Genomic DNA, 14,565 nt, shown 5'->3' on the forward strand with positions numbered 1-14,565 from the left:
AATAATTTTTATTATTACTACAGCATTAATATCGAATGAAACTAAATACTATTTAAAATGTGTTTACTATAGTTTACAATTGGAGTTCAAAACAGAAGATGGTTTAAGAATTAAAAGATATCTTTTCAGTGATGAGGTCTCTTATATTACTCTATTCAGTTTGCTCATTTATTAATACTTTAATTATAAAATAAAGTGGATGCTGTGATTAAATTATTTTAAAAGCTCTTATGTAATGTATATTATAGAAATAAATAATTAAAAAAAAAAAAACTAAAATATATAATACTTTTATTAGGTTTTTCATGTGTAATTAGTTATTAGGTGTAGTGTATAAATTTGTATATTTTAATTCTAGGTTTTTTCTTTATTTTATTATTTTAAATGATGGTGGTTTTTTTAGTGTTGCTATTATTAATTGATGAAAAGTTTTTATGTGACCAATTATAACATTTTCAAATAAATTTGAAGATAATAGATCTGTACATAATCCAATACAGTTATACAGAAGAAACTTCTTTCCACATAAACACTCTTTACTATTTTAAATTCTGGTTATGTTTGAAAAAATACCTCATAAATAAACATTTTTTTAAAAGTTGAAATCACTGAGAAATAAACTGCTCTTAATTTTCAATGAATTTTTTTTGTTTTAGTCAAAGAAAAAATAATTCAAGTGGCTTCCATTTATGTGCTGTGGGTTCCCATTTTAGTAATGGCTTATTCTGTGCTAATTATTTTAATACTGAAAAGCTTTTTCCATTAGAAAAAGATTTCTGCTTGATAAATGGCTGGTTTAAAAAGCTTTTACTATTTATGTATTAACGTACGTGTAATTTCTTACCTCTGTTGTATCATGAGGGTGGATTAGAGCAACAAATCTTAATAGTAATTGTACTTGAAGATTAATCTCAGAAGTATTATTTTGGAGTGATTCAGTTGTTAATACCTTCAAGAAATCCGGTGAACTGTCAACAAGGATTGTTTTACCTGAATAACCCCTTTTTTCTAAAAGAAGTAATAACTCCATTGCTACCATACCACCAAAAGAGTAGCCAATTAAATTAAAGGTTTTCTTTGTTTTCAAGTATTGTAGAATATGCTGAAAAGTATACAACTATCATTAGTAAGCATATTTTATACAATCATAATTTCAGTATAGCAGTTGTTACCTCTAATAAACAACAGTACTGTTTAACACAATGGCCTGATCAAGAGATCAGACCATAAATCCCCTTCGGCCAAATTGAATGCCATTGATTTGAGTGAATAAAAAAACAGTTAGGTAATCTTTTTCATCAGTTTTTTACTACTGAAAGTTCAAAATTCTTTACTCAAGTCTGTAATAAGTCTACATGTAAATTCACCTCATCCCTGACTGTAAATATGACCACAGCTCATACCAGCAAATAGAATAAACATATGATACATTATTTTACTTAAATTAATCTTTTTAAGATACATATTATTCCTCTGTACTGTTAAATTATATTTTTAATTCTATAATTATAACCATCTAGAACAGAATATTGAGATTAGACACAGAAAAAAAAATAATTTTGTCATGAAAGTAGTTTTGCAGAATCTCACACCCTCAGTCATGACTGAAATATTTAATTAAATAGGATATTAAAAATGTTAAATATTTATGAGGATGTGGGGATCTCGCAAATGTATTTTCATGATAAAATTAAGGTAAGGTATGTCTTATCTCAGTATTCTGTACTAGGTGGTTTATATTAATAAAATTTAAAATATACAATACATTATCAATACATCTATTGCTGGAAATACACTAATCACACTCTCAAATAAAAATTTAAATAAAGAACAATGACTAGCTGTACAACTCAAATGTTTCTATGGCAGGCTACAGAAACTCTTCAATATTGTCTTTTTGTAACTGATCATTGATTTATATGCATATAACAATTGTACATGAAATTCCAAACTCATTACTGTCGGTCATATAATTCAGTAGAATATAGTTTCCCAATAAAACATGCACAAGCATATTATTAGCTATATTTAACAAGTAAATTATACAGATTTGAATTTTATACTGTGCGGGTTACCTAAAAGTTACAAATGTACAAAATTGTGTAGATTATCATGTTACATGTACTGTATTGTTTCTACCAAAATAGTAGCTCAAAATTTTCAATTTTCAGAGTGTCTCACAGATTTATTTCATCAGTGTCAAATGAGAAAATCAATATGAATATTTCACAATGCCACTTTATTCTATCAATCTCCCAAAAAATGTGACGAAAGAATTTCTCATATCAATTTTGAAATGTGGTGGTTGTCTTGTTGAAAGTAACACTCTTCCTTCAACAACGATTTGTTAATTGCTGGCATAACATTGTTTTGCAACACAAATAGGTATGACAACATCTATGAAAATCAAAGAAAAACTGTCTTTCTTCTGTGGAAGATAAGAAGTACCATAATTTATATTCCTTATAGATTAATTGTACGCTTTTACTACAAATGGACTTTCACTGGCCTATTACTTACAGTTATGTTGATTAACAGTATAATCATCTAAAAGTGACTTCATCAGATCAATCAATTAAGCCTTGAAAAGGGTCTCTTCCTTTACAAGATGTCATGTAATAACCCTTCACAAAACTGATGCCACCAGTGGCATCAATTTGGATCATCCTCATTTACTGAATGTAGAAGACATGAAATATGCAGTATTTAATGTCAAAAACTTCAATAAACACTAGATTAGCACACAATAGCCTCATGAGAACATCATTGTACAGATTTCTTCAGGAAATGAGTTAATGTACGTAACATTACTACAACACTTTCCAATTTTTTGAGAATTTTTTCGGTCTTCTACTCCAACCCTTTTCATATTTTGCACAGTTCAATTTACCTCAAAGTGATCACATATAATCTTGAAATCACTGCCCATGTTGTTACTAAATCTAAAGGTTTTATAATTTAAACAAAAATGAATAATGCCATTATCTTCGAACCTTCATATCAGTTTTAAAATATGGAACTTTTTCAGTAAAAATATGAGTCCTCTTTCCAGTAACACTTTAGAATTCACTTAAATGGCATTACTGTCAAATAAAGTACAGTTGTACTATTGTATGTTGGAAAACAGAACAAAGAAACAAAACAACTAAATAAAACGGGTAAACACAGAGGCTGTAATAATATTATTTGTTGTAGCATCTTATGCATACATATTTTACTGGGAATATAAATGTATTGTGATACCATAAACTACATAAAAATATAGAGAATTGTCTTATCTGAAAGAGTAATATCACTTTTAACTTACAGGCAGCAGTGATTCAGCTAAATCACCAACAGTGTCAAAAGCAACTTCGTAATTAAACTGTAAACAGAGAGCTTGCGAAAACAAATTCTTTGCTAATGATTCCATTACTGATGAAACACCTAGAAAAGATTGAAAAAATTTAAATAATTACTTACAGCCGCAGTCTTATACAACGAAATATGCTAGAACCTGTTTTAAACTATTCTCTAGTTAAATATCAAGAATGAATTGCTATCCAGGGTTACTTCTTATAAAACAATCAAATAAACATTCTGTAATGCTTAACAGAATATATTGAGTTTTTTTTGTTAAAATTAATTAATCAGTAATAATCCCTTTTTTCTTTTGTTATTTCCATTCAGTGCTTTTGGAAAACCTCTGCTTCATCAGAATAATGAATGACTTTTTTCTTATGATATTCATTGATTTGTATAATTCTCTATAAGTCTCAGATATCTACATCGGCTTTCTTGATGTGGGGCTTCTAGGAAACTGTGTTGTTTATTTGTGAATTGAATATAACTGCATTTAGTTACATTGGCCCATAGTCAGGCAAAGATATTTGTTAATTAGAGCTTGGTCTCAGTGTGGTGGTCAAAACTTCCAACACCAGTCAGTGTTGAGGAGCCATTAGCATCAAAATATAACTGTTTCTACCAAGCGTTGAACTGCAAGGCATACAGTTCTCTTTAAAAATAGTAGAGAATCTAGGAAATGTCTTTAAGATCTGAAATTCAATGAAGGGAAAATTCTTATATTCACCTCCATGTGGTAGAGGGGAGGCACAGACTTTATATATTTACAGTTCTAGTATATACAAGTGGCTAACAAATGAATGGACCAAGTTACTGCCGGTAGTAGGAGTTCTTCCATTACAAGTACCAATGGCCTCCTCAGAGTAAAGATGAATGGTAGTGGGTACTGGGCACTCTATTCCTTTGGGGGTGGGAAATTGCCCCAAAAAGTAGAGGAACTTTTTCAGGAAGTTAACAGTATTAGAATAGAGAAGGCAGAATAAAACTACTGTATTAAAGATCCTAGTGACAATTCCTTGCATTACAGTATGATGCTGGATTTTTCTTTTACATGTTCTGGAGTTAGCTTCTCATTCATATTACTAGGAGAAACAACAAATAGGTTAAAGGTCTGATTGTGTTTAGGAACCTGGAATATCAAGAGTTTTTTACAAAGTGGAAAGTTAGAGACGCTCAATAGGGAAATGAAGATAAGCAGTATATATTCATACTGAGTGAAGTAAGGTGGGAGGGACAGGGTGAAGTGAAGACTGGAGAAGTTATTCTACTCTGGAAGAAAGAAAGAAAGAGAGAAAAAGATGTGGCAATAGTTATGAGGAATAAATTAGTAAAACATATGTAGAAAGTATAATATATAAATAATAGATTAATACTGTTTAGGATTGGAATGTTACCAAAAGATTTAGTCATAGTACAAGTATATATGCCAACATCAAAAAATGAAGATGTTGAAGAGTATTGTATGAGAGTATTGAAGATGTAATAAAATCAGTAAAGGACTCCCATAAGGTGCTGGTGGGAGACTGGAGTACTGTGGTCGGAGAAGATGAAGAGGTGTGATAGGAAAATTTGGCATAGGGATAAGGAATGGAAAGGAAATCAGATTAGTAGAATTTTACTATTAGAACAAATTATTTATAACTCACACTTTGTTCAAAAATCATAGAAGGAAATATATGTGGATATTCCCTGGGACAGTGTATGCTATCAGATAGACCATATCTTAGTAGATAAAAGATATAGGAATGCTGTTAAGAAAGCTAATCTGATGCAGATATTAATCATTTGTACTACTATGAGTATCATGTAATACTTGATGAAATTGAGAATAGCTTTAAAGGAAGTGAGAACAGTGAGGAGACCTGGATAAAAATAAAAAAGGCCATAGTAAAACAGCAAAGGAAGAAGCAGGCAATAATGAGAGAAATAGAGCCAAAACAACAGAAATGCTTAAAAAATGGAAGAAAAAATGCAGTTTAAGAATAAGGGAGGAGAAAATGAAACAATTAAACAATGAATTAAGGAGGGAAACACAAAAAGCTAGGGAAAGGTGGTTGAAGGAAGAATGCAATGCTATTGAGGATCTAGAAAAGAAATGAGAGTACAATATGATGTACAGGAAGGTGAAGAGCATTACATGGGATAAATGGAAAGGGGATGGTAAAATAATTCATGAGGAGAAAGAGGAAGATGGAAGGAATACATGGAGGACTTGTATATGACAAGAGAGAAACCTGAGGAAAAGGAATGCTGAAGAGGCTAAAGGACTACTGATATTACAATATGAAGTAGAGAAAGCAATTAAAGAAATGAAGAATAAAAATCAAGTGGAGTAGGTGAACTTCCCATAAAATTTTATAAATGCTTAAAGGAGGAAGGAGTGGAAAAAATAGTTGAAATGTGTATTAGGATATAAAGTATGGGAGAATGGCCTGAGGACTGTAAAAAACACTAATGATACCTATTCTAAAGAAAACTTGTACCAGAAAATGTATAGAACACACTACAATAAGTTTAACAGCTCATGCTGCTAAAATAGTGCTAAACTGGAGATTGGTAAGAATAATGAAGGAGAATGCAGGAGAGGAACAGTTTAGCTTCAGGAAAGGGAAAGGAACTAGATGTCATTATGCTACTAAGGATGGTTGGAAAGAGATGTTTAGAGAGAGGAAGAGGAACAATTCTGTGTTTCATTGATTTAGAGTAGGCATTTTGAAGAGTTAAATGAAAGAAAATAATGGGATTTTTAAAGTGAAAAAAGTAAAATGGAAAGAAAGAAGGTTAATTAAAGAATTATATGTTCAACAAACAGTAGAGATGAAAGTAAGTAAGAAAATGGTTAGGACATGTGGTTAGGAGTGTAATCTTGACAACTGCTCTAGAAGGATCAGTTGAAGGAGAAAGGAAGTGAGGAAGAAGAACGATAAAATTAATAGATAGATGAATATTGGAAACTACAAAGGGATAAAAGAGAAGGATTAGGAAAGGGATGGATGGAGACAGTGGCATAAGAGACCTGCAGCCAGGCAGAACAGTAGATGATAATGTGAAGGTGTATAGTTAATCTAGTATTTAACTATATGTGCTGCTTTGGCACAAATATGATGATATTTGTAGTATTTATACACAAATCCAATAACTTTAAATACAGTAACGTTAAATATAATTCATTAAATAATCAGCAAAAACAATAAAAATAGTACAACTACTAGTGAGTATTATCAGCTACAAAACTTTGTACCAGACAAAACTACGTTACAGTCAGTGATAACTATTATTTACAAGAAAGTTTACAGCCAATCCTTCATCATATTATGAACCCCCCCCCCCATGCCATCCCATATTTCTAAGTTATTTTGTCATTTTTTAAGTATTTCACTTATATTTTATGCCTGTAAAAAAACAATAATCCATAGTATATGCAGAGATGGCATAGGACTTAACTATACACTATTATGTGTCATCTATATAATTTATATTGAGATCATAAACCATGCTCTGTATGAGAAACCATTCATTAATTCTAACTGTTTATCTCCCTCTATGAATCATGAGACCTTGCTGATGATGAGGGGGCTTGAGTATTCAGTGATACAAAGTAGCTGGACCGAAGGTGCAACCAAATTGGAGAGATATCTGTTGAGAGTCAGACTAAGGAATGATTCCTGAAAGAGAGCAGCAGCTCTTTCAGTAGTGGTTAAGGGCATAGGTCAGGAAGACTTAAACACCAATATCAACATCACTCAATCTTCTGAGTACTGTGCAGCTGAAAGCAAAAGAAAATTACAGCTGTTTTTTTCCAAGAAAAAATAGCTCTCTGCATTTTCATGTAACAAAGATTGAGGCACCTTCCTTGGCAAAATATTCTGGAGGTAGACCCCAGAAGTTTTTATATTAAATCCCTTGTTCGGATCTCCAAATGGACTGTTAAGGAAGGCGTCACCAGAAAATTAAAAAATAACATTCTACTAGTTGGAGCGTGAAATTTAGAAGTTTAGAAAAGGTTGGTAGGTTTGAAAGTTTAAAGCGGGAAATGGATAGGATAAATGTAGATGTAGTAGGAATTAGTGAGGTTCGGTAGGAAGAGGAAAACGACTTTTGGTTAGGTGATTTTAAAATAATTAACTCAGCTTCAAATAATGGGCAGGCAGGAGTAGGTTTCATAATGAACAAGAAGATAGGGAAGAGAGTAGAGTATTTCAAAATGCATAGCGATAGAATCATTGTAATAAGGATAAAATCAAAACCTAAACTGACAACAATTGTTAACGTCTATATTCTAGAATTTTGTGGTACATAAATTGAAATCTAATAATGTGTTAAATAAATATGGCACAGTGATTTATAATACGTAAGAAAAGTTGATAGAAAGGTGGAATATATTGAAGAGTTATATGGAGGAAATGAATTAGAAACTTGTGTTATATAGGAAGAAGAAGAAGTTGAAAAGGATGAAATGGGAGGTACAATACTGAGATCTGAGTTTAATAGAGCATTAAATGATTTGAATGGCAGAAAGGCTCCTGGACTACACAGGATACCTGAAGTACTACGCAGTGCAGGTGAGGAAGCAATAGATAGATTATGCAAACTGTTGTGTAATATTTATGAAAAAGGGGAAGTTCCATCAGATTTCAAAAAGAATGTTATTGTCATGATACCAAATTAAGCAGGAGCAGATGAATGTCAAGAATACAGAACAATTAGCTTAACTCATGCATCAAAATTCTTAACTAGAACTCTGTACGGAAGAATTGAGAGATGATTGGAAGAACTGTTAGGAAAAGATCAATTTGGTTTCAGGAAAGGTATAGGGACAAGAAAAATCAAATTTTAGCACTCAGATTAATAGTAGAAGGAAGATTAAAGAAAAACAAACCAACATACATGGAATTTATAGACGTAGAAAAGGCATTTGATATTGTAGACTGGAATAAAATATTCAGCATTTAAAAAAATTTAGGGTTCAAGTATAGAGCTAGAAGAACAATTACTTACATTTACAGGAACCAAACAGCAACAGTAATAATTGAAGAGCATAAGAAAGAAGCAGTAATAAAAAAGGGAGTCCAACAAGGATGTTCCCTATCAGAGTACCTGAGAAGAAAAGTTAGAAGCTTTTGAAATGTGGTGTTGTAGGAGAATGTTAAAAATTAGATGGCTGGATAAAGTGACAAATGAAGAGGTGTTGCAGCAAATTGATGAAGAAAGAACCATTTGGAATAATATAGCAAAAAGAAGAGACTGTTTTACAGACCACATCTTAAGGCATCCTGGAATAGTCACTTTGATATTCGAGGGACAGGTAAGTGGGAAAAATTGTGCAGGCAGGCAACGTTCGGAAATGTAAAACAAATTGTTAGGATGTATAATGTAGGGGGTGGTATACCAAAATGAAATGACTGGCACTAGATAGGGATCCTTGGAGAGCTGCATCAAACCAGTCAAATGACTGAAGACAAAAAAAGATTGTTTATAATTTAAATGGCTTTATGGGTTATTTTTTGTTTTAACCCTGCACGGAAAATTAAATGCATCCAAGCAGAATAAATATAAAAAATATATTCAAAACTTCTGATGAAACTGTTTAGATAAGCCACAAGAATACCTCATTTGTTACTATGGAGCTGCGTTCAAAGATTGATATATTTTACCGTTTATTCCAGTTATATTTATATATACTTCAAAGAATTCATTATTTGTTATCATATATAAGAAACTATCACATGATAAAATTCCTAGTCATTCTAGGGTATAAACAAATGAGAGTGAAAGAAAACATCATGTTTAAAGGTTCGATAAACCTATTTAGATTAGATAATCTACCCATCGGGTTGGTCTAGTGGTTAACGCGTCTTCCCAAATCAGCTGATTTGGAAGTCGAGAGTTACAGCGTTCAAATCCTAGTAAAGCCAGTTATTTTTACACGGATTTGAATACTAGATCGTGGATACCGGTGTTCTTTGGTTGGGTTTCAATTAACCACACATCTCAGGAATGGTCGAACTGAGAATGTACAAGACTACACTTCATTTACACTCATACATATCATCCTCATTCATCCTCTGAAGAATTATCTAAACGGTAGTTACCGGAGGCTAAACAGGAAAAAGAGAGAGAGATTAGATAATCTAAATAATGGAAGAATGATTAAAGATATAACTAACCAAATTGAATTGAAAACATTACTTAATTGGAATACTAAGCACTTGAAAAGTCTTGTAATACTTCAAGGAGTTCAGTCTCATGCAAAGCTAAAATGGTAACGACTGCTGAACATGCCTGTGATAATTTTGCTGATGATTATTGTTCTAATTCTCCTCCTGTGACTGTTAATAAACTGGTTGTCAACCACATGATCTGATTGTCCAAGAAATCTAAATTTATCAATAATTTCAAGATAAAATTTAAGGGAATTACACAGAGGAACTCAAGAAAATTCCAATATAATTACACTTTCTCTTGTAATGTTCCTGTGATATTATTGACATTTATAGAAACCTAACCTCAGTACTAAAACCAGATATATTTGGAAGTATTTTTACAGTTAAAATATTTTTTTTTAATTGTAAGATTTTTTGTACAAAATTAAGGAGGTATGAAAAAATAGAGCAAATTACATAGAGGTCAAAAAATATAAAATAAAGCAGAGTAACCAATTAAATAAATGTAAAACAGAAATAAAAGAATAAATAACTTATTTTTTTAAAAAATTCATTACTAGTAATTGTATAATGATGTATACAAAATTGATGTTTTTTTTCAAAATGGTGGGAGGGTAACATGATGTGATAAAAAGCCCTCTCAAAAGTTATTTCATTTATTATACAACTGTTTAAAATTTTTTAAAATGACAGAATTATTAATCTTCAAATATTATTCAGTTCTAGTAGCTGTCAGTTTAGTTCGTTCAGTACTTTCCTGGTTAACAGGACTTTCCTGTTAATTCCAAACTTAACAGAAGAAATTTAAACTATTTACACCAAGATGGATATAGACACCAAGGAATACACTTAGAATATTTATTATTAATGAATAATTAGATAAAACTAATTCAACATTTATTTAATCATTAAGTGTAAGAAATACAGAGTAATTTTATCTCACCTTCTATTCCAGGAATCATAAATACTGTTTCATATACAGTTGTAATTTCTTCAGTCACTGAACTGTTCGCCAATGATGGCAATCTGACAACTGGTTTTCCAGCTACAAGTTCATCTCCAATCATTCGCAAAAGGTGAGTCATTCCTTGATGAGGCAGTTCATTCTCTACTTTTTCACCTGTGATACAATAGTTCAAATAACATGACAACACTTTACTTGCTACTATTCTATCAGAACTTATGTAATAAGTATACTTTAAAATTTAGATAACAATGCACCATTTGTTGCACTATTTGTGGTATATATAATACTGGTCAATATAAAATTTGGAACTGAAGAGGGAGTAGGTATTTTATATGTTATTTTACATGTTGAATCTGAATATGTATTCCAAAACAACCCATTACATAATGTTTTTAAGTTACAACCTCTTAAATTTATTTGTTCCATAATTTGTGGAACAAACAATACAAATAAGTTAATACATCTGTAAATTTGCTTATTCACATATGATTTATATTGTGATGCATGCTGCAGACTTATATTTGATACACAACAATTGATTAATATCATTTCATTGTCAAGCCAGACATGTACAGACGTCAGTGAGTCAAGTAATGTGTAATTCAACATGATGAAATTTTCTTCAGTGTGAGTTCAGCTCTTGTTCTTTAGTTGTGGCAGTGGTTTTATCATAAAAATATTATAAAGATTTCTATACAGAACAATTTTGTTATTATTTTATTGAACATCAAGATTTGTTAAGTTGTGTGTGTTTCACGCTGTGTTTTATTGCACTCCATGGTGAAACAATTTTATGAGGTATTTTAAGTAATTAAGGATTTATAAATTAAAACTTAATTATTTTTATAATTAAGTATTTATGTAATATCTCAGTTTACTTTCATTCATTAAAACATTTTGAATTGCACAATGAATAAAAATCAGGCTTGTAAAAATTCTCCAAATATTTTTTGTTATGGTTGCAGAGAATTCACCATGAAAATTCAATGAAAACCAGTATTGAATCTGCTGAAAACTGCTTACAAATATTATTTTGACTGTCCCTTGGGAGACCAAGATAATTCCTGGGCTCCACATGTAGCATGCATCAAGTGCTACGTTAAACCAAGTGTTTGTTCAGCTATGAGACTGGTACTTCATAGTGTTGATTTACCGATTCTGATCACTCTGACTTCTTGGAAAGAAATTTCTGATTCCCCAGAAGGCTTGACTGATGAATCCTCAACGTCAATAGATATTAATTACATTCCAGAAGAATCAAATACTGAATCTCACCTCATCATACAAGCAGAGCAGAGGAACCTAATTCGTGACTTGTACTTGACACAACTTGCAGAACTCCTGGGTACACGTCTCAAAGAATGGAATTTATTAAACAGGATACCAAAATTTCAGTGTATAGAAATTGAAACGAAAATTTATTGAAATACTTTAGAAGAGATGGTTTAATTTGTTCCTGCCATGATTTTAGGGGGCTAATCTCTGAACTGGACATTGAATATGTTATTCATGATCAGCATTTATTTATAGACTCATCAAAAAGGAGCTTAAAGGCAGTGTTGTTGCATAATTTGAACAAGTTTTCTTCTATACCAGTAGCACATGTAGGAATGAAAGAAACATGAAAGTATGTCAAAAATCTAAAAAGTTATTAAGTATGATGAACACTCATTCGTGGAGAATCATCGCTGACCTGAAAGCAATAGGGCTTCTTCTCGGTCCAGAGTGGATTTACAAAATATATGTTTCTTGTGTTTGAGGGATAGTCGGGCTACAGATAAACACTTTGCAGTTAAAGACTGGCCAACAAGAAATCAGTTTATCCCAGGAAAGGAAAATGTTGTCAATATTTCCCTTTTTGAGTACAGTTTTAGTGACTGATGTTACTCTTCTCATTGGCACATCAGCTGATGTTATTATTGGTAATTTTTTTGTGTCAGGTAGACATGTATTAAAATATGGTGGGATAATGGACTGAATTTTAAATGTATCAGTTCTTTTAGTATATCACTGCTGAGTATTTTTATATTTCATAATGTTCAAATGTGTTAAGATTTTTTTTTTTAATATTTATGTTAGCGTTTGGGAAGTCACTGTGCAGTATGCTTTAGAATTACGTGGTGCATTCTGTACTTTCTGTGTTAGGTTGGTTGCCCTTTGGGTTTGTTAGGCAGTTTTAGTAATAAACCAAGACATCAGTTGTTGAATTGTGATAGATGTACTTCGTTTCATTTTGTGTTGTTTTGTTTATTGGAGTCAGCAGTTGTTAGTTGTGAGAAACATAATACTTCTTTCGGTAGAGGAATGCATTTTTCTTGTTGAGCACATCTTTCATGAAGGTGACAAGCATACTGATTTAGTGGAGCACAAATTTTCTGAAAAGTTTCTAAATGCTCCTATTCTTCACCACAATGCAGTTAACACTCTTATCAAAAAATTTCAAGCAACAGGCTCTGTTAAAGATGATAATCGAGGTGGAAGACCAGCTAAACTAAAAGAACAGAAACTGCTTGATAATTCGGATGCTATGGCTGAAAGTCCATTAAAGTCAATGTGTAAGTAAGCACAGAAGCAAGATATCAGACTTGGCCGTACATAAAGATTTAAGAAAAGAACTGAAACTATTCTCCTACAAAGTAATGTGTGTTAAAAAACTGAAACCTATAGATCATGTCAAAAGACTACATTATTGTCACTGGTTTAAATATTTTATTGACCAAAACTCTGTAGATATCCTCAACATTCCTTTTTTTACAAATGAAGCGGTTTTATCTGGAATGGTTTATTAATTCACAAAATATACGACTATGGTCAATAACTAATCCCTATGAATTACATGAACAATCTTTACACGAAACAAAAATTGGAGTCTGGGTCAGTGTGAGGAGAACATGAATTGTGGGTCCAATCTTTTCTGAAAATACAGTTATAGTGATTGTCACTGTGATGTTCTAAAAAAATTTATTAGTCAGTTAACAGAAGTGGAAATCAATCATGGTTGGTTCCAACATGATGGTGCCACAACAGATCAATGATTTTTTTACGAAATGTCTTCAGTGAACAAATCATTTTGAGGGGTTTGTGGTCATATGATCACCCAATATGACTCCTCCAGATTAATTTCTATGGGCGGCAGAAAACAAGCAGTGTATGCAACAGACTATGCACGATTGACGAACTATAAACCACAATAGTGGCACACATACAAGACATTCCAGTATATCAATGGTTAAAGTGTTTGTAAACAAATTGAAATGTGTGCTATGTTGTAATGAAGTTGGAGGAGGTCATTTTCAACACCTTTTATAAACTATTCCAGTTAATATAATAACCATTTTTATAAAACAATGAAATACAAAGTAATAATTAAGAGTTTTGTCATTACACTTCTGTAATTCTAGTGTACAGCAACTTTCTGAATGCTCTGTAGAATATCAAAATTGTTGCCGATTTCAATGAATTTATGATTTACATATATGAGATTGATAGCAACAACTTATTTGCTTCCTTTTGTTTACTCTTCTTAAAGCCACATTGTATCTACACATTTTAAGTTTGTGAGCTGTTTTCTTGAGTCTTTGTTTATGCGAAGAATGCTCTGTTTAGTTTTATTTTTATTTATTTTGTATGAGTGTGCCAATCAGTTTGCTGCTAAATCCATTCAAGTATGTTAGGTATTTTATAATGTTGAAGACAAAATGGATATGTCATGTATTCTATAGATTGTACTTCTAAAAACAGATAGCTATGGGAGGTAAAGTGCTTGTGGTGTGAATAAAGTGTCTGTCACGATTGGGTTCTGTAAACTTTGAAACTGCATTTTTGTGGTAGCTTTTAGTGATGGTGAGGTAAAAAATGTTCATTATGTTTCTATTCAGCTACATTGTTTTATCTGTGATGTATTTTGTTTATGTATGTTAATAGTTATTCTCATTGTACTGCATCACCTTGATACAATAAGATTGTATCATCATCATTATTTTGTGAGTGTGTTTCTTTGTTTATATGTGTGTTTATTTCATGAATTATAGATTTCTAAATTTCTGAAGGATGTTGAAATTAGGAGCAAAACCCTTATCTCTAAGAAATAAT

The 14,565-nt window shown here is 31.5% G+C and overlaps 1 protein-coding gene across 1 annotated transcript in view; it reads right to left on the reverse strand.

The window, feature by feature from the left end:
- Window positions 1-14,565, reverse strand: part of FASN3 (Fatty acid synthase 3) — a 280,712-nt gene that overhangs the window by 11,727 nt on the left and 254,420 nt on the right. Inside the window, exons 34-36 of the mRNA XM_075362162.1 lie at window positions 10,450-10,626; window positions 3,308-3,426; window positions 845-1,102 (exon numbers count right to left, since the gene is read on the reverse strand). Of these exons, the coding sequence (XP_075218277.1) occupies window positions 845-1,102; window positions 3,308-3,426; window positions 10,450-10,626 (554 nt within the window). The remainder of the gene's footprint in view (window positions 1-844; window positions 1,103-3,307; window positions 3,427-10,449; window positions 10,627-14,565) is intronic.

This window comes from Lycorma delicatula, chromosome 4 (assembly GCF_047948215.1).
Source record: "Lycorma delicatula isolate Av1 chromosome 4, ASM4794821v1, whole genome shotgun sequence".
NCBI lineage: Eukaryota > Metazoa > Arthropoda > Insecta > Hemiptera > Fulgoridae > Lycorma > Lycorma delicatula.